General features: G+C 37.3%; 1 protein-coding gene across 2 annotated transcripts in view; it reads left to right on the forward strand.

Annotated features, from left to right (window-relative positions):
* The window catches only part of LOC115232416 (protein CIP2A-like), an 85,476-nt gene that overhangs the window by 17,064 nt on the left and 47,675 nt on the right, over window positions 1-20,737 (forward strand). For both annotated transcript variants that reach the window (XM_036514881.1, XM_029802279.2), the window contains exons 6-13: window positions 79-175; window positions 2,201-2,323; window positions 3,411-3,556; window positions 5,845-5,920; window positions 6,944-7,159; window positions 8,169-8,328; window positions 16,787-16,934; window positions 17,127-17,220. In XM_036514881.1, the coding sequence (XP_036370774.1) occupies window positions 79-175; window positions 2,201-2,323; window positions 3,411-3,556; window positions 5,845-5,920; window positions 6,944-7,159; window positions 8,169-8,328; window positions 16,787-16,934; window positions 17,127-17,220 (1,060 nt within the window). The remainder of the gene's footprint in view (window positions 1-78; window positions 176-2,200; window positions 2,324-3,410; window positions 3,557-5,844; window positions 5,921-6,943; window positions 7,160-8,168; window positions 8,329-16,786; window positions 16,935-17,126; window positions 17,221-20,737) is intronic.

Genomic DNA, 20,737 nt, shown 5'->3' on the forward strand with positions numbered 1-20,737 from the left:
ATGACTAAGATAATTCTGTGATGCTTCTAAACATTACCTTTTATTTAAAATTACGCAATAACCACTTCTTTATTCCAGATTACTTCCTGAAAACTCAGTCACGCTGCCTTGTCTTGGTTTATTGGCTAATCTTTGCCGCAACTGTAATACCATACAGGTTTTCATCAACAACATGGTAACAATCGTTCTTTTCAATAATTATACAATGACCTTTAGTGAAATTCTAAAAAATATTTCTTATAGAATCTTTATTTTAACTTTGTAGGTTTCTATCCAAAGTCAATTAATAGCTTATTTATTGAGAGGCAGTCATGGGTCTTGCTATGTGCTAAGCAAATTAGGTGCTTAAATCAGTGGTAGGGTGACATGAATAACTTACGCAAATTTTTTTCATCCAATTAAAAACATGAATGCTTAGTAATAAAGAGAGCAGGTGAGGTCACATCCACAACAGAGAAGGATGGGAAACATGGGTTGGACAGTTTATCTGGTGATATGATCTGTCACATGATGTGGCATCAAACATTTCAAATTTTGCCCAGGGACATTAGATGACAAACAGCAACAAGTATTTACTAATGAAGGGACTCATTACGAGTGGTAAACTCAAGTTTATTATATATAGGGATTGACTTGTGACTCCCAGTTTTACTTGTTGAAGCTTATTGAAGCAGACAGTCCTGGAAGCTCTGTGTGGGTATTTATGACCACTTCTCAGCACCCACACCACACACCATCATCCACATGCACACATGTCATCAAGATCACTAGCCCCTATCCACACATACATGCACTTAGACATTCTCACATATGCACGCTCACCTTCGTTTTGGGATCACCAATATTTTATTATCTTCACTTCTTTCTACCTCTCCCGTCTTTCTTTTTTTTCCCAACCAGTCACCATGCTTGATTGCTAAATACAGTTTTTTTTTATTCTCTCTGTATATTTTCTCTTATTCCTTTCTGTTGAAGAGCGTATGCTTGAAACGTAAAAGACTTTCTCACTTTCCTGTGCATCAAACTAATACACTTGCTTGTTGTTCATACACCTGTCTTCATCTTTTGTTTAGTATATATATGCATATATGTGTGTGTATATATGAGTACCTCAATCAATCCTATCCACACATTGCCCCCTCCCCTACATCTCACTTGCATCAGCTCTTCTGTCCTCTCAATGTCACTTTTGTTTTTTGATATTCAGAACCATCTCACTCCATCCTCCTTGGGTTTGCAGATTTACAAGTTACATGGTGACCTCAATAGTGTCAGGGGCATAAAAACAGTCCTGGTTCACATTGTAAAGTGGTTGGTGTTAGGAAAGACATCCAGCTGCAGAAACCATGCCAAAGCAGACACTGGAGCACAATGAAGTCCTTGGATTCATTTGGATCATGCCAGCATGGAACATAGACGTTACATGACAATGATGATGATGATGATATATAGCTGTGGCTCCATGGTCAAGAAACTTGCTTTCCAACCATGTCTTTTTTTAGTTCAGTCCCATTGCACTGCACCTTTGGCAAGTGTCTTCTACTCTAGCCCTAGCTTTGATTGATGGAAATTGCAAAATGCATATCGTGTGTGTGTGTACCATCCAACATATGTCAGCATAGAACAAGGATGTTAAATGATTATGATGATCTATATGTGTTTGTGTGTACCTTTGCTTCGACTTTTCATGATGGTTGCTAATGAGCATAATCATCATGCAGGTGAGGTTGTTTGTTTCCAGTCTTTCCTGAAAAACATGTTTGGCCATGGAGAAATTTAACCTTGCTTGGAAGCAGGTGAGGGTTAGTGACAGGAAGGGCATCTGGCTGTACAAAATCTGCTTCAACAAATTCTGTTTGACCTTCTGCAAGCATTGAAATGTGAACATTAAATAAGCATATTGCTGCATGCATGCACATGCACACCTATCCTCTCCATATGCGTATTTATGTATGTAAGGGCATCCAGCTGTAAAAACCTTGCCAAAACTGACCTCACCTGTGTTTGTGCCTTATAAAAAGCACTAAGTCCACTTTACTGGAAAGGGCATCCAGCTGTAAAAATCCTGCCAAAACAGTCACAGAAGTCTGGTGCAGGCTTCTGCCTGGCTGGCCCCTGTCAAACCACTCCACCCATGCCAACATGGAAGGCAGACCTTAAACAATGATGATGATAATGAATGTTTCTATTTTACTTGTAGGAAGTATCTCGCAAGCTGAAGCTAACTTTGATCCCGTTTCTGTCTCATAATAACTTGAGCATGATAATCTTCTCACTCTCCATACTCACCAGTTTGTGTCTTCAAGAGGAATTAGGAGACAAAGTAAGTTACCAGTTACTTTTATTGTTACTATTATTGAAATACTTACATTTTCATTTTGTCTGACTGTTAATGTACCTTTGCATTACAAAATTACTATTTTTAAATCTCACAAGAGATTTTCAGCAACAGTACTTTGGAACAAAGATTTTTGCCAACATAACATGGCAGTCCTGGTTTAGGACTGCCATGTTATGTTGCTGTAATTTAGCCCCAGGAGACATCGTCTCCAGCTGGCTATACAACATGATCTGTGTCCTTATATTTTCGAACAAGGGATGCTAGATTCCCTTGTTTGAAAATATAAGGACACAGATCATGTCGTATAGCCAGCTGGAGACGATGTCTCCTGGTGCTAAATTACAGCAACATTCGTCCTAAACCATGACTGCCATGTTATGTTGGCAAATAATCTATACCTTTGCATTGTGTAATTTTGTGTCTGTAGGTATGTGTAAACTTTTGTAAGTAAGCAGTCATGTACACATACATTTATATGCTTTAATATTTCTTGACATAAAACTTATATTGGTGTGAGAGAAAAGTAAGCATAATCTTTTGGATGTGTGAAGTTAGTTAAAACTTTTTTGGTTTTTTGATCTGGTGGAAGAGGCTAAGCCCATGGCCTTTGCACATTCTCTGACACCTTTGTGATATCAATGTGGTAAACGTTTCTCTCTAGTAGTCATCAGCCCTGTAGATGGCCACAGGAAAAACATATATACAGTATAAGAATTTCAATACTCTGAGGTGGAAGGACTAGGTATAATGATTAATGTTGGGTTTTGAGATTGGGGTGGGATACATTATTGGTGGCAAGAGGAAGAGGAGGAGATGAAAGGGTCAGGAATGTTAGTGTGGATGTGACACAAAACCAGTTACCTCTGAGGAAGCAAAGGTCTTGTAGTGTGTGTATTTTTTATATATGGATATATTCACACTTACATAGAGTCAAATGAAAATAGATTGATCTGCACGTGTTTATATTTTCCAAAATGAATTATCAGAGATTCTGTTTCTAGATTATTCCATATTCTTTATTTTACCAAATAAATATTTGTTTCTCATTTACTCCCAATTTTGTTGACAGCTATTCAATGCCAACAACATCAACCAGACATTCAAGATGATGTTTAATATTGTTATTAATGGTGAATCAGGAACCAGTCGTCTTTATGCCATTGATTTATTTATTGACATGATGAAGAATTCCAAAATACAGCAGCTCCTTGCTGTGTAAGTAAAATTGTTGATCTGTAACTGAATGTTTGTTTTGTTGTCAGTTCACTTCTCACCCATGTGTTTTTTTGGTTGGAACTACAAGGACCATAAAATCAAACTGGTGCCCCTGTTTAAAGCCATTTCATTTAACTTGTTCTGTTTGTAATTTTGGAAACATAATGAATGTAACCATATCACAGTCCCTCAGTCTTATAAATCTAAGGTGTTGTGCCTGTAGTGGGAATATTCAGTAAACAGATCACTACATCCGATGTCGCAACTTGCTAAAAAAAATCTGACCAATGAAGACTTTGTGTGGAACTGGCTCCAATAACAATTTAATCTTTTGGCACACTTCTTTCTGAACCTAACCATCAATATAAATTCAGCACACCTTAGCTACTTAGACAGGGAGCATTGAGAAACAGCAGATAGACAGCGAACAGATGCACACAGCTGCTGACCCAATCTGACAGCAGCTAAACAATGAATGACAGCAACACCAGCACCAACTCACCACACTTTGACTGCTATTACAATCAAACCAAGGACAGTAACATTCAAATTCTGTTGATGTTTTTGATGTTTGTAGTAATGACAGCATTTTTGTTTGTTTATGAAAAGAATAAATATTTTTTATCATAAATCTCAACAGATATCAGTTTTCTTCTTCTGTAAGAATTAGCACTTCCTTCTCTAAGCTTGGATTCGAAATCAGACCCAAGAATCATTGGTCGTAAAATACCAATGCACAAAAAGGCGCCAAATCAGAATCTCTTTGTTCTGACAAAAAATGATGGATCGTCTCCCTTCGACCTCTGACCTGAGCAGGTCAGACGAAGTTTAACAGGATGACCAGCGACCTACTTTAATGATAACTCTCTTGCGATATATCTATTTTTCTGGCTATTTGAGATTTTATAAATAGAATGGAGAAATAGATATCTGGAGAGAACCAGAATCAACGCTTAAGAGAACGCCACGCATTTATGGAGACGACGAGAGAATATTCAGAAAGGTGACTCTGTCCTGCATGATTTACTCACACACACACACACACCATCAAACATATTCTCCTTTAATATGTACTATGTATTGCGCATTCTTTAATATGTATTATTTGCAAGCATTATTTAATATGCATTTTGTACAAGCGATGTGTAGCATTGCTTACAAATTGATGTAGTGAAAATAAATCTTTAATTTATTACAAAACGACTTATGTATTTATAATACATCACGCATCCACTACACTTCGTATTTGCCTCTGTAACTAATTGTTACTATTACCAGTAACTACCTGACACTACTTTTTCTTAATTATTTAGTTATTTTATTCATTGTAATCAGTGAAAAAAGGCATATTGTGTTGATGGAAATACTTTAAAATGTCTGACCGAATCCAACACAAAGGTATGACTTGCAACAGACTAATATAGACTAGAGAAGAAATAATTAGGACAAGTTGAAATAGACTTAGCAGATGAGATTACATTAAAGTGAAGTATGTATATGTTTGTTAACTTGTGAACCTGTCTCATCTATTCCTGCTGGGAAGAATGATTATTACATTGATGATAGTGATGATATCTTTCCAGGTAACAATGGTCTATGAAATTATGTAGATTCTTTAATTCTATTTATTTTCTATGTCGCCTTACTGGCAGTGATCGTTACCAGTGTCGCCTTACTGGCCCATGAAAAAACATTTGAGTGAGGTCATTGCCAGTGCCGCTGGACTGGCTCCTGTGTAGGTGGCACGTAAAAAACACCATTTGAGTGTGGCCGTTGCCAGTACCACCTGACTGCCCTCGTGCTGGTGGCACGTAAAAGCACCCACTACACTCTCGGAGTGGTTGGTGTTAGGAAGGGCAGATCAGATTGGAGCCTGGTGCAGCCTTCTGGTTCACCAGTCCTCAGTCAAATCGTCCAATCCACGCTAGCATGTAAAGCGGATGTTAAACGATGATGATGATTATGTTTAGAGTTGTGCCTGTCTAGCAAGTGACTTGATCATGTAAGAGTGACTCTAGCCATTTAATAATAATACGCATTATTACTACCAAAATTTTCATTGCAAAGCTACAAACCTGGCAACTGTTCCATTTAGTGGAACAGTGTCAATGACCAAGTTGCAAAAGGGTGAGGGTGAAAGAAAAAATAAATAGAATTTCAAAATCTTATGAAATAAATTGAAATTTAAATTGAATTTAACAGGTCTCTGTGTTATTAAATGGTTCTTCCATGATTTAATTTATTCTATTTATTTTCTAGTTATCTATTTTATTTTATTTTTACATCAGGTTTACTCACCTTTCTGCATCATTGAAGGAAGTCTTTGTACTTTTAGGAAGTTGCTCTGCACTGACTGCTACAAAGGTATGCTCTTAGCTTGTTGAGTAACTCTTTTATCTTGTTACCTTCAGCCAACATTAACTGAGCCCTGCCAACAGGTGTCACTAACCTTCACATAAGCGTTTTCACACAATCCTGCTATGAGCCGATACTAAGTAATGTGTAAATAACATGTTTAGAAATTACATTACAGAAAGCTGCTTTATAAAAATACAATCCAAGTATTTTGTTTTTGGATTTGGTTTGCAAGATTCTTTATATGAGTTTGTGTGTTGAAGCATATTCTGTTGTGCCTGGAGAGAGTCATTTTCTTTTTGTGCCTAAAAATTTAACACATTCACCAGTAAAATTTCCACTTATTTCCTATTTTTATTTTCCTAAAATTTTCGTTGCATCTTGCAACCTTTTTAATAGTCTTGATTCTGTCCGTTATTTACACTGCATTCCTTTTTGTTTGTTTGTGCGCATGTGTGTTGGGTCAGTGTGTGTGTGCGCCTATGCATGCCTGTGTGTGTGTATATGTATGTGTGTATGCATATGTATATATGTATGTGTGTGCATCTGTATGTATGTATTCTGCATATTCATGTGCTTGCATGTCCATGTTTGTGTATTTTCTATGTATGTGTGTGAGTGTGTGTTTGTATATGTATGCACCTCGGTCTCCTTGTGTGTGTGTGTTTTGCAACTATGTACCATGTTTGTATGTATGGATGTGCATCTCTATATGTGTGAACCCGTGTCTCCATATGTGACCTTGTGTAGAGTAAAGTGTGTGTATATATGGTCATGTGTTTCAGTCTCCATTTGCGTATGTGTGCTTGTCTGTTCTTATAACCTATGTACCTATCTGTCTGTATGTTGATCTGTTTATTTTCATATCCATATGCCTACATACAAAAAAAAATACAACCCACGTATGATATCTGTCTACCATCCTGTATTCTGGTCACAGATGTGGTCCATGTTAGACATCTCAGCCTTTCTGTGGTGTTTGTCCTTCTTTTCTTAAGCATCTCATTAAATAATTTTCCTTCAACTTTTCAGGTGTTTGAACTCTTCATTTCATTCTGTTCGGTCAAAAGTATTCGGAAAACGCTCAGCTATTATCTATTTGATCTCTCCCAATACAATGACCCAACAGCACCAAAGAATGTCACAACCTTCCATCTTGAGGCTATGACTAGCTGGATTTCATCATCGCTCGATTCCGAGATAGAAGCCTCATGCAGAGCTCTGGAATTATGTATTGAAATTTTGGAGGTATTTGGAGATTTCGATTACTGCTAACACTAAACATCATTGATATTGACATAGATTCACTGTTCCCAAACCATCATAATCATCATCATAACTATCATTGCTATTTCCATTTTGAGGTTCATCAAACTCTTTCATTTCCACTTAAACAACATCATTACTAAATGTCTCAATACCATCTTTACATAAAATATTGCTTGTCATTTTCTTTTTATCTATTTTACAAAACTAAACCATTTTCTTGTGTCCTATTTCATACAGTTTATAACTAAAGTCTTTTACTTCCATAAATCTTTTTACTTTTTCTGCAAAACTTCCGGATTCTTAAAAACATTATATTACATTGTATTTGAAAATAAGAGCAAAAAAATCTGTTCAAAATGATATTACTGTATAACTAACAAACATTTCATTAGCATTGAGTATTGATTACAAATTCTTACTTGTTGGATTAAAAGAATCCTGACTCAGTTAGTAAAATACCAATGATAGAAAGAATGTTGTAGGCTGAACTATTGTGGTGCTTTCACCACCACCAATAACTCTCTCAGAATGAAATACAAGTATTAACATATAAAGTGCGATGGGTCACAAACGTGGCCGTCAGGTAGAGGCCGACAGGCCACAATCGTGGCCCAGATAGATGCATTTAATTTATGGGCATTTGTTAGGGTCTAATGTCACTCAAACTATTCGATCCCCTACAGAATGCAAGAGGAGTAATAGTTCAACTAATGTCTTTTCAGATGATGTAAAACTTGCCACCATTATATACTAAGAAGATATTTTAACTATTTTTTTGTTTTTTATGTGTGCATTGGTAGTCTCATTTTCATAAAATGTGCTCAGCAGCCAGTGCTATGTAAGTGCAAATCCTAGCACTTAATGGGTTAACAATATCATCATGAGAATGTCAACAGATAAGCTAGAATCCCTTTTTGGTTAAAGAATATTCATTCCTTTTCCTTACATGATAACTATTGAACGGTTTCTATCCTGTTTTCTTCTTTAGGAATTGAATCAAAACAGTTGGCTTAAAGACCAAGAAAAGTCTGTAGAATCTCTCCTAACTGTTTTGCACAAAAGTCTAAAGGCTTCTCCTCCAGTCGCTCACCCAACAGCCATGAAAACTTTCTGCCAAAAACAAATCCTCGTTATTAAAACACTTTATAATATCCTTTTGATGCTAATATTGGAATATTTAAATCGACTTGTTATTCAGATGTATTTCATAAAGGACTCATGCTCTGTTCATGGTTCCTCCTTTGTGTATGTTCATCATCATCATTCTCCTCCTCCTCATCATTGTTTTAACGTTCACCTTTTCCATGTTTCTATGGGTCAGATAGAATTCGTTGATGCAGATTTTCTATGGCCGGATGCCCTTTTGCTGTCCCACTTCCAAACGATAATTTTCACCATTGCTGGACATGTTCCCACAGAAGATCAGAAGTGAACAACACCACTTGTCTGATAGTTAGTTCACATTGTTCTGTAAAGAGCATGGGGCCGGTTTCCTGGCTTCTCTGATGTATCTATTCACCCCTGAATGGGATGTCAGCCAGTCGCAGGATTACTCATTTTCACCAGTTGAGTGGACTGGAGCAATGTGAAATAAAGTGTTTTGTTCCAGAACACATCACCCAGTCCAGGAATCAAACCGACAATCTTATGGTCATGAGTCCAACACTCTTACCACTAAGCCATGTGCCTTCTTTTCTCTCCTGGTAGCAGGATATTCCATTTTAATGCCAAACATCCTATACTAAATATAAATTTATAGAAGTTTAACCTCTGCTTTAGCTATTGTGTTCTGACCCCTTGGTCAGGTGCATTATTCTGCTGACTTCAGTTTATTGCCTGGTTTGTATTATTACCCCACATTACAGTTCAGTGGTTAGCTGTGAAAGCAATAAGTAAATGTACAAATAGATGTGAAGTAAGAAAACACAAGTAAAAGCATTTAGGGTTTGAACAGTGCATTTTAGATTTTTTTCAAATTCGATGTGGTTTTGATTGTGCAATAAATTCAAATATTGGAGCAAATTACTGGATAAGGTATTTATTGCTCATTATTATCCCTCTCATGCGAAATTGATAAGAAACTTAATTAGGTTATTAAGACAAGAAGAGTAGTCTTCCTTGCATGCAGCCATTTCCAGTGGCTAAGATCTCAGCTTTGAACTTCCTCAACCTCTTGGAGCAATGTTTCCCAACCAAGGATGATAGAAATTCATTTGAAAAGAGCTGGGAATTCAAAATTAAATTTCATTTTCTTTTGTGAAAGATTTAAGAAGGGATGCTAGCCAATTCAAATTGTCATCAAAGAGGGTGAAACATTGACTTAGAGCCTGCTTTTTTAGTTATACTAAGAATTCAATTATTTCTAAGAGACTGACTGGATTTTTACATCCTCTCCATTATGTTATCCTAATGATAACAGCATCCTTATAATTTTAACAGCCATTTTTCTGTATTTGCATGGATGAGACGGAGTTTATTGAGGTAGATTTTCTATGGCCTGATGCCCTTCTTGTCATCGACCCTCACCTATTTCCCAGCAAATTATTATTTCTCCATAGCCAGACGCGTTTCTACAGAATATTGGAAATCAATGCCAATGACACTCATTTACAACTACCATGTAATGTCAAGACAAGGAGACACAAGCATACATACCCTTCACATCACATATAATAGGCTTCTACACAGTTTCCACCTACCAATTCCGTATGCACGACTTTTGTTAACTATAATAAAAGACACTTGCTGAAGGTGCTATGCAGTGAAATTGAACCCAAAACTATGTGGTTGGGAAGTAAACGCTTTAACCACATACCCATGACTTGTATATAGCATTAAAAAACAATTGATAATCCTTTAATAAACATTGTAGCTGAAGGATATCTTTGTCCTGTATGATCTCTCAATTTAGTTGTAACTAAACAAATGAAAGACATCTTCCCATGGATGGATGCCTGTTTCAGGCAAGAAACTTTTCTCATAGCACCTGTCCTATTTTTTAACTACCAGACAACCTGTGGGACACAGAATATTGTGTCCTGTACAGAGTTGCTGTGAATCACTTAAAATGAATTTGAACTCATGACCCCCTTTTAATTGCTTATATTTAAGCATCCCTCAACTAATGAAACGTACACGCGAGAACTGATCTTGCAAGGGCAATAACTCTGAATAAGAACTAATTCCAACCGTGACAACCTCTCCTATGCATGCGGACGTAATATGATAATAATGATGATGAATAGCATGTAAGATCCTGAGCGAAATGAGACTTTAAAGGTGCTTTGATGTGTTCTTTAGGGATAATAGATATTTAGATGACGATCATAGGTTGGTAACTTAGAAATGGTACACAGTTATTAGATTAAATACTTTCTTTTACAGTTTTTTTAAAAAATCTACTGATTTCAAATCCTGCCAAGTTCTGACCGGATGACAAAGAAAGCAGTCAATAACCAAAGTAGATATGAAGAAAAAGCTTTAGTATTTATATTTCTTAAACGTAAATATACCTGCTAAAGCGAGGAAGACTTCGAAGTATCCACCAAGGAATAAAAAGTTTCTGTAAGATTCTTATTGCACAGTACAAGCCTCTGTGTTCAAGGGCAATAACTCTGCCGATATGATTTCTTAATGTATTCTCTTCGAATCTTCATATTTGCATCTAATTCACCGAGGAATTGATTTGAGTACAAAGACAAGTAAAAAAAAACTGTGTTGCTTTGGGTTAGGGTCGAGTGGAATCGAATGTAAAAGTGATTATAATAGTGGAGATAATGCTTCCTGCAGATTATAGGGAATTAATATAGAGTCAGTGTGAAATAATGGGGAAGGAGGTATAGTCAATTAGGTTGATCCCTACTAAAGCACTGGTATTTTAACTAAATGGATGAAAGACGAAATTGACTCTGAAAAGACTGCAATAATAATAATAATAATAAGAGCACTCAGAGACCACAAACCTCCATCAAGTCAACACCAACGTCCTCTCAATGAGATAAACTCGACTACTCTCAGAAACAGGAATACTAAAAATGAACCTGACCACTCTCAAAAATTAAGTACAAAAAAACCTGAAAAATAATCCACAATCTTTGCCAGGTACCGGATCAATCCCAAAATTTAATCAGGTTGTGCTAGTCACGAGGCCAAACATCCCTGAAAGTTTCATCCGAATCCATCCAGCAGTTCTTCAGATATCTTGACCATGGACAAACAAATAAACACAACTGAAAACAATACCTCTGCCTTCGCTAAGGCAGAAGTAATAATCCTCTCTACTAAAAGCACAAAGACTGAAATTTGTGGGGAGGGGACTAGTCAATTACATCTACTCCAATGTTTCACTGGTACTTAAATTATCGATTTCTTAAGGACAAAAGGCAAAGTTGATATTAGCAGAATTTAGCTACAGACAAATAAACCACTGAGCATTTCGCTCAGCTTGCCACCTTAATAATCCTTTCTACTGGAAGTACAAGGCCTGAAATTTGGGTGAAGTGTTTAAGTCGATTACATCAACCCCAGTGCATAACTGGTACTTATTTAATCAACCCTGAAAGGATGAAAGGCAAAGTTGACCCCCGGCAGAATTGGAACTCAGAACATAGTGACGGACGAAATACAAGTGAAAAGCAGCTAAGTTAACGATTCTTTTTCACTCTAGGCACAAGGCCTGAAATTTTGAGGGAGAGGACCAGTACACAACTGGTATTTAATTTATCAACCCTGAAAGGATGAAAGGCAAAGTCGGCCTCGGAGGAATTTGCACTCAGAACATAAGACAGACGAAATACCTATTTCTTTATTACCCACAAGGGGCTAAACACAGAGGGGACAAACAAGGACAGACATAAGTATTAAGTCGATTACATCGACTCCAGTGCGTAACTGGTACTTAATTTATCGACCCCGAAAGGATGAAAGGCAAAGTCGACCTCAGCGGAATTTGAACTCACAACGTTGCGCCAGACGAAATACCGCTAAGCATTTCGTCCGGCACACTAACGTTTCTGCCAGCTCACCACATTTCCACTGTATTCATCATCATCATTTATGTGCATCTTTCCCATGTTAGATGGGGTTTCTGGGACAGTATTTTACAACTGGATATCCTTCTTGTCATCAATGTTGTACTCATATCTTACAACATATGTATCTATTTTAAAGCAAAAATAGACATGTTAAATACACTTTATCACTTTTACTTCGTTTTTATGTCCATTTTTCCATACCAGCATGGTTTAGACTGAAATGGTGATGATTATAATAAATTTAAAATGTCTTTAGGCGCTGAGCTGGCAGAAACGTCAGCACGCTGGGCAAAATGCTTAGCGATATTTTGTCTGTCTTTACATTCTGAGTTCAAATTTCACCGAGGTTGACTTTGCTTTCATCCTTTCGGGGTCAATAAAATAAGTACCAGTTGTGTACTGGGGTCAATTTAATCAACTGGCCTCCATCCCCAAAAATTTCGGGCCTTGTGCCTAGAGTAGAAAAGAATATATTTTAAGGCACAAGCATGATTAAAAAGTTTGCTTACTCACTACATGTTTTCAGTTCATTCCCACTGTAGCCCTAGGTCAACCAGGGCCTTGTGAGTGGATTTTGTAGACAGAAACTGAATGATGCTTGTGTATGTGTGTATGTATACTTTATCATTTTGACATCACATGATATCACTCTATCTTGCAGCTGATTACCAACAGTTCATTGTGTTTTCGTGTTAGTAAAGTCATTGGTAAAAATAATAGAGCAAAATAAATGTGTTTCAGTCTTTAGTTTCAAAGCCTTGTGAGTGGATTTGGCAGATAGAAACTGAAAGAAACTCATCGTAAATGTATATGTATATCTAAGTATGTTTGTGTCTTGATATCATATTATAGTTATAAATGAGGGCCACTGTCATTCCAGCAATTATTCATTTCCAATATTCTGCAAAAACATAGCTGTCCATATGGAAATTTTACCTTGCATGGAAACGGCTGGGCATCCAGCTGTAGAAAATCTGCTTCAATAAATTCTGTCCAACCTATACAAATATGGAAAAGTGAATGTTAAATGATGATGACTCTATGTTCTGAGTTCAAATTCTTTGATTGTTACTCTGCTAGACATCCGTCTAAAGTTGCTAAAATTTATACAGTTATAAACTGGAATCAATTCAATTGGGTATATCTACCTGCCTCTCTCCACACAAACTTGTAGCCCTCTGATAAAAAGGAGAAATCCTTACTGTTATGGTAGAATCAATACAGTGACACACTCTATTTGTTTGTGTCTCTTTGTTTTCCCTAAGTTCATATTATGGTAAAGCTCAACTTATTTTCTTCATCCTTCTGAATCTGATAAAACAAATACCAGTCCATGTATCTGGGTGAGTGCAATTAACTATCAATTTGTCGTTATCATCATCATCTCTCACAAAATGTATAGCTTTGTACCTATTGTTAGAAATTATTATTCCTAAGGCTGTGAACTGGCAGAATCATTAGCATGCCAGGCAAAATGTGGAATTTAGTCCATCTTTAGGTTCTGGGTTCAAATTCCTTATTTTATCAGTCCATTTTGCTGAACTGCTCAGTTATGGGAACATAAACATAGGTTATCAGGCAATGTTTGGAGACGCACACACACCCACCCACATACATATATCATCATCATCATCATCATTCAATGTCTGTTTTCCATGTTTGCATGGGTTGGATGGTCTGAAAATGGAGCTGGCCAGACTTCAATTGTCTGTTGTGATATGGTTTCTACAGCTGGATGCCCTTCCTAATGCCAACCATTTTACAGAGTGTACTGGGTACTTTTTATGTGCCACCAGAATGGGTGCACTTATGCAGCTCCGGATGGGTGCATTCTATGTAGCACCAGCACCTAAAAGAAGCCTTTATGTGTGGAGAACAGTAATTTTACTTTGCTTGACATGTCTTTTCAGCTGTTCTATATTTTAGAGATGAGGAATTTTGTACATTATTTACGTTATTTGAATTGGACGGAGATGCGTCCTCATATTGTTTGTTGTTACCACAACATTTCGGCCGATTTACTCTCCAGCCTTCTTCAGGTGTCCTGGTAGAATTTTGAACCCAACCCTTGAATAAATAATAATATCAGCAAAAAAATATCTTAGGAATGAGAACCCAGATTTGGGTTCAAAATTCCACAAGGACACCTGATGAAGGTTGGAGAGTAAATCAGCCGAAACATTGTGGTAACAAGAAACAAGATGAGAACAAATATCCATTCAATTTAAATAATGTAAATAATGTACGTCTTTTCAAGTACAGCAAATCACCACAACTACCAGAGAGAGAGAGAAAAGGCTTCTATATGTTTTGTCTATCAAATTCACTCACAAGATATTGGTCAGGTGTGATAAAGTACCAGTCTCAATCAGTGGACTAAAGCAATCTTTAGAGTATCCGATGGGCCACCAAAGCTTACTTGGATGGTAGACTTAAATTGTTGCTAAGTTTACTGCCACTACCTAGTCCTGTGGGGTTTTTTTCTTTTTATAGTGGAATCCACTTCAATGCAAGCATTTGGGCCAGACATCTGGTTTGCTAGTACTTTCATCCCTCATTCCCTTCTGACTAAATGGGGAAAAACATTTTTTGAAAATAATCCATAGACAATAAGATTGTTTGAGTTTGTCACTGGTATTGTATATTATTCCTCAACAAAGACATTTTAGTGATAATGGTATTTAACTAGAGAACTACTCTGTACAGGTACAACTGACGTCTGTCAGCAACTCAGTTCATCATGTAATTGTGTCAACAATGATCAATAAAACTGATGTCACTAATATTAAACTGGGATTGATTTAATCAGCCAAACATGTCAATCTGACAAATCTGTTTTTGTCCAACTCACCAGGCATGGCTGTGTGGATACACATTTTACTTTTTTACCATTTGGTTTTGAGTTCCATCTCATTGCATGCCTCCTTGGACAAGTGTCTTCTACAGTAGCCTTGGGATGAGCAATGCTTTGAGTGGTATTTATAGCTGGAAACTATATAGAAGCCTGGTGTGTATATATTGTTTTGTTTGCTTTTACATTTGTTTTTTCTGTGCTTAAATGAATATATTATTGAGGCATTGTTTTACAGCTGAATGCTCTTGCTGTCACTAACCCCTATCTGTTTTTCAAGTAAGGAATATCTTATTCTACATGCCTTTGAAGATGCAAAGCCAACAGATGGCTCATTGATATGGGAAAAGACAGCAATGTTACTACACATACCAGAGTGATTTTTGGAGACACACAAATGTAATTAAACTCGTTTGTATGTATGTGTGTGTGTGTCTATGGGAATGCTTACATTTCTTGCTCCACACAAAAGCATTAAGTTAAAATCAGCAATGTTTGTTTACATTCCGTAACAAGATGATCCTGTAGTTCTGCACTTTCAAAGACAAATAGAATAAAAAATCCTTTGAAACCAATTAGGGATTATCAAGTGGATGGAAGTCTGACTGTAAAACAGTGCCTAAGTAATGTGTCTAACCCATGTGAACATAAAAAATACAGATATCAATACATGAACAAATAAGATGCAAGCAAAAATGTTGTACTGGATAGATACAGTATCACGAAGTAGAAGTGTTGTGATGAGGTTTCACTGGCTGTGCTTCACATCATAACAATTTCATTTGAAGCACTAACACAAGCCAGTAGAAAGGGTTTTGAGTTCAGACACACTACAGGTATTTTATTGTGTATTTGGATAGTAAACATTAATTCTGCAGGTTTCTGTTCACCAAGATCTAGTAGAGATATCAGATCATAGAAGAAAGTTATGAGATGGACTGGTGTATTTTGTCATGCATGAATTGTGTAAGCTAAGCTAACAAACACTAGAGCCATCACTTGGAATCGAGGATGGCTTGGTAGTGCACACCATGCTTTCAGTACTCCCCAACACCAATCAAAGGGACTTTGTTCTGTCTCACAATGTACTTGGTGACCCCACCAGTACTAGTGTCACAAAAAATGCACCCAGTACACTTTGTAATGTAGTTGGCACTAGGAAGGGCATCCAGCCATGGAAACCATGTCAAAACAGACAATAAATCTTGGCATAGTTCTCCAGTTTGCCAGCATGGAAATCAGATGTTAAATGATGATGATGACGATGACAGCAGACATAACATCTTTCACAGCCCTTACACTCTTGAACTAGCAGAATGACCAAGATGCGATGGCTGACTGGAGAAATGGTTGTGCCAGAACTGAGCAGGTACTTTCTGTATCGACTCTGAAATGATAAAAAGCATAATTGACTATAACAGGATTTGATCTCAGAACACAACAAATATTGTAATGCATTTTATCCAATTCTCTAGCAACCCCACAAACTGACCACCACCAGACTGGTTATAACAATGTTTCAGTTCTTGATCAGCTTCCCTATTCTGCTACTCTGTTATTTCCACATGTTTATCTAAGTTACCAATAAAATATTCTTCACCGAAATTCTCACTCACTATGTATTCATGAAATCTGTTTATTTGTCATTAAAATGTATATGCATTTGTAATGCATGTTGTTTTTGAATCCAAAGTTGTTCCAACCAGCCTTAACAGGTTCAACATATCTGCCAAGGAAGCATGTTTGTTGAAAAAATGTTATCCTATTTGCGAGTTGAAGATTTCCGCCAGCTGTTAGAGTTTCACTTCAACAACAACACCAACTTCTCTATGAATCACACCAGAAAAGATGCCAAAAGTCAGAACTGGGGGTGAGTTCATCAAATAAATTTGCTTCTTCCATCTGTCAACTCCTCTTGTACGTTTAATAGATTGTTTTTCCATCTCGTTTAGAATTTAATGTCATCATTTACACATATGTGGGTGTGGATGTTTAATTTCGCAATTTATACATTTTATATAAATACTTGTTTTTTTTTGTTTTTTTTTATTCTATTCCACAGTGACCTCAGTGTATCATTGGTGCTATATCTATTGAATTTCTTGTTGTTCATTAATGTGCCTGAAGTAAAATCATTCTTTGAAAATGTCATGCAGGTAAAGGGAGTTGTTATGCATTAGCCTTTCTCTCTCACACACTGCATGTTCTGTCTTTTACTGTCTTTCTCCCACTCTTCTCTCTCTCTCTCCATCTCTCTGTTACTCTATCTTTCTATCAAGTTAACCATATTTCTCTTTGTAAATCTCTCTGCTTCTGAGTAAACTTTGATTTTGCCCTCTTCAATTTCATGTATAACTTCTCTGACATGATTAAATCTTTTTGTTACTATAGTTATGTTGAAATAAACTGCTGTCATTTCAGTTAATTTTCAAAATAATAAAGAATTTAGTAAAATAACTGCCAGAATTAAGGTGTTTGAAACATAATAAAGGAGCCTGGAATTTTGGTGGCAGGTTTTCATTTAGATCACTTTTAAAACACAGGGTTTGTATCATAGAACTAGGGACAGTCTCAGGTTGGTTGATAGCAAAAAATAAGCTTATTTCATCCCTAAATTAATTTTCCTTACTGCTAATGTGAAAAGTGTACGGAAAACTCTATAAAGCAATTTTTTGAAAGTAGTCTTATTTTTACAAAGATTTGTTACCTTTTAGCATTTACCATCTACTCAAATCTGGGGTTTTAAAACCTCAGTTCAATCAAAAGTTTCTTCTTTTAACCCTTTAGTATTTAAACCGGCCATATCCGGCCAAAATAACTAATCTGTTTTATGTTCAAACTGACCAGATCCAGGCTCTCACACCTACCCTACAATGTTATTCTACATTAAGTAATTACACCATCAAGATCTTGAAGATATGAGATAATGCATGATTAATTCAAATCAATGGGAATCAATAGGCATTATGTTTGATTGAATAATCTGAACACTAAAGGGTTAAACTTCATTTGATTGGTATCTTTTTTTTTCATTTTTTTCTCACAATGGAAGTAATCATGAATAGTTCTACAAATGTTTTCCCTCACTTCTTTGAGACAGTCAAACATGTTTTATCTTCATGTTTACATTGATAATCTGTATTTATAAACAAAGGTGGAAAATTGGCAGAACTGTTAGTGTTGAATAGAATACGTCATATTTGATATGAACCTTTTCACTCTGAGTTCAAATCCTACTGAAATCAGCTTTGTTTTTCCCTTCTTTTGAAGTTGGAAAGAAGAAAAAGGAAAAACTACCAGTCCAAGGCAATGGAACTGTTAGAAAATCAGGAATGGTGCCTTTTGGTATCTATTCTGGATCCTTGTATTCCAACAGCCATGTCTGGAATGAGATTGGTGTCAACCTGTACCAGTCCAAGTCATTAGGCTTTTCTTGAGACTTGCATGTGTGGACAATGACTAATTGTACTGGAAAGTCTTGCTCAAGCCTGCACATTCATGTGCATGGTCAACATTGACTGATGGAAGGGCTCTACATTTAAAAGCAAAATGATGGCTCAGCAATAGAATACAATTATAGACTGTGTAACTGAGGGGAGAACTGAGTGGTAAAAGGTTCAAATTTCTGAATTTCTTGTCAGTTCTACTTTGAGAATTACATCATCATCATCATCATTTAGCATCCATTGTCCATGCTGGCATGGGTTGGACAATTTGACCAGGGCTGACAAGCTGGAAGGCTACACCAGGCTCCAGTCTGGTTTGGCATGGTTGGATGCCTTTCCTAAAGCCAATCACTCCAAGAGTATAATAGCTGCTTTTGCATGCCACTGGCACAGGTGCCATTTGCATGACACCAGTATCTGCCACAACCACGATTTCACTTGGCTTCATGTGTCTACCTTCTCAAGCACAGCATATTGCCAAAGGTCTCAGCCATTTGTCATTACCTCTGTGAGGCCCAGTGCTCAAAAAGTGCTTTCTACGTGCCACCAGCATGGGTGCTAGTTACGTGACACCAGCATCGGCCACATTGCCTCCATAAGGCAAGTTACATGTCACTAACAGTGGCCACTGGAGGATGGGGATATCCAAACACCACAGATGCTCAGAAAACAGATTCCATCACACTCAAGGGGAAGAAACTAGAAGTTGTTGAGAGCTTCTGCTACCTAGGTGACCAAGTTAGTAGTGGGGGTGGATGCGTCTACCCCTACTGGTGACAAAAGGCCTCTCGCTCAGAATGAAAGGTAGATTGTACGATGCATGCATGCAAACTGCCATGCTTCACGGTAGTGAAACATGGGCCATGACTGTGGAGTACATGCGTAGGCTCAAAAGAAATTAAGCTAGCATGATCTGCTGGATGTGTAATGTCAGTGTGCACACACAACAGAGAGTAAGCGCCCTGAGAGAAATGTTGGACATAAGAAGCATAGGATGTGGCATGCAAGAGAGCCGTTTGCCCTGGTATTGTCATGTACTATTGATGGATGAGAAGAGATGTGTTAAGAAGTGCCACTCTGAAACAGTTGAAGGAATCCGTAGTGGAGGTAGACTCAGGAAGACATGGGATGAGGTAATCAAGCATGACCAAACGTTGGGCCTCACAGAGGCAATAACAAAAGACGGAGACCTGGAGATATGCTGTGACTGCAAAGACCCAGCAAATAAAGTGAGTTCACAGCTGTATCATACAGTTTTGCATAACCAGCCCCAGCACATTCAAAAGTACCTTGGATTGTAGGGCGACCTGCTGTGCTTGAAGAGACCTATTGGGTCAAGTACATCAACATCAAAATGAAAATCAAATGGAAATTGTAGTTGTGATACCCATGCCAGTGGCATGTAAAAAGCACCGTCCGAACGTGGCTGGTGGCACGTAAAAAGCACCAACCAATCATGACCGTTGCCAGCCTCCTCTGGCCCCTCTGCCGGTGGCACATAAAAAGCACCCACTACACCCATGGAGTGGTTGGCGTTAGGAAGGGCTTCCAGCTGTAGAAACACTGCTAGATCAGACTGGATCCTGGTGCAGTCTCCTGGCTTCCCAGACCCCAGTTGAACCGTCCAACCCTTGCTAGCATAGAAAACTGATGTTAAACGATGATGATGATGACGACGACGATACAAACAGTGTTGTTTATTTGCAATCTTCAATGAAAACCTTCCTGGCTAATGCGCTGTTCATGTTTGAAGGACTGAGAAATATTACCTTGACTGGAAACTGGTGAGAGTTATTAACAGGAGAGCACTTGACCATAGACAATCTGCCTTGACAAATTTCATCTGACCATCTATGCAAGCATGAAAAAAAAATACATGAAAACAATGATGATGACAATGGTTATGATGATTATTGGAAGGAGGTTGAGGACCATGGGAATTGAGGATTGTTTGAGGAAACTTTTCTAGGCTAGTAGCTTGGTTGCATTTACAGAAAGAGTTCTAAATCTGGGGAAATGGTCTGTAGTCCAAGTATTAACATTACAAAGGTCAACATGCTAATTTAGATCAGAAGACCTAGTATCATTGAGGAAGTGGTTTTGTTCAGTATGTAGGAAGGAAGGTGGAACTTAACTCTATCTATTCACAAATAAACTATGAATAAACAAATGAGATTTCTGGCAAACTGACAGAAAAGTAAGAGTTTAGATATATCAGAGGAGTAGC

The sequence above is a fragment of the Octopus sinensis genome, linkage group LG2 (genome assembly GCF_006345805.1).
Source record: "Octopus sinensis linkage group LG2, ASM634580v1, whole genome shotgun sequence".
Lineage (NCBI taxonomy): Eukaryota > Metazoa > Mollusca > Cephalopoda > Octopoda > Octopodidae > Octopus > Octopus sinensis.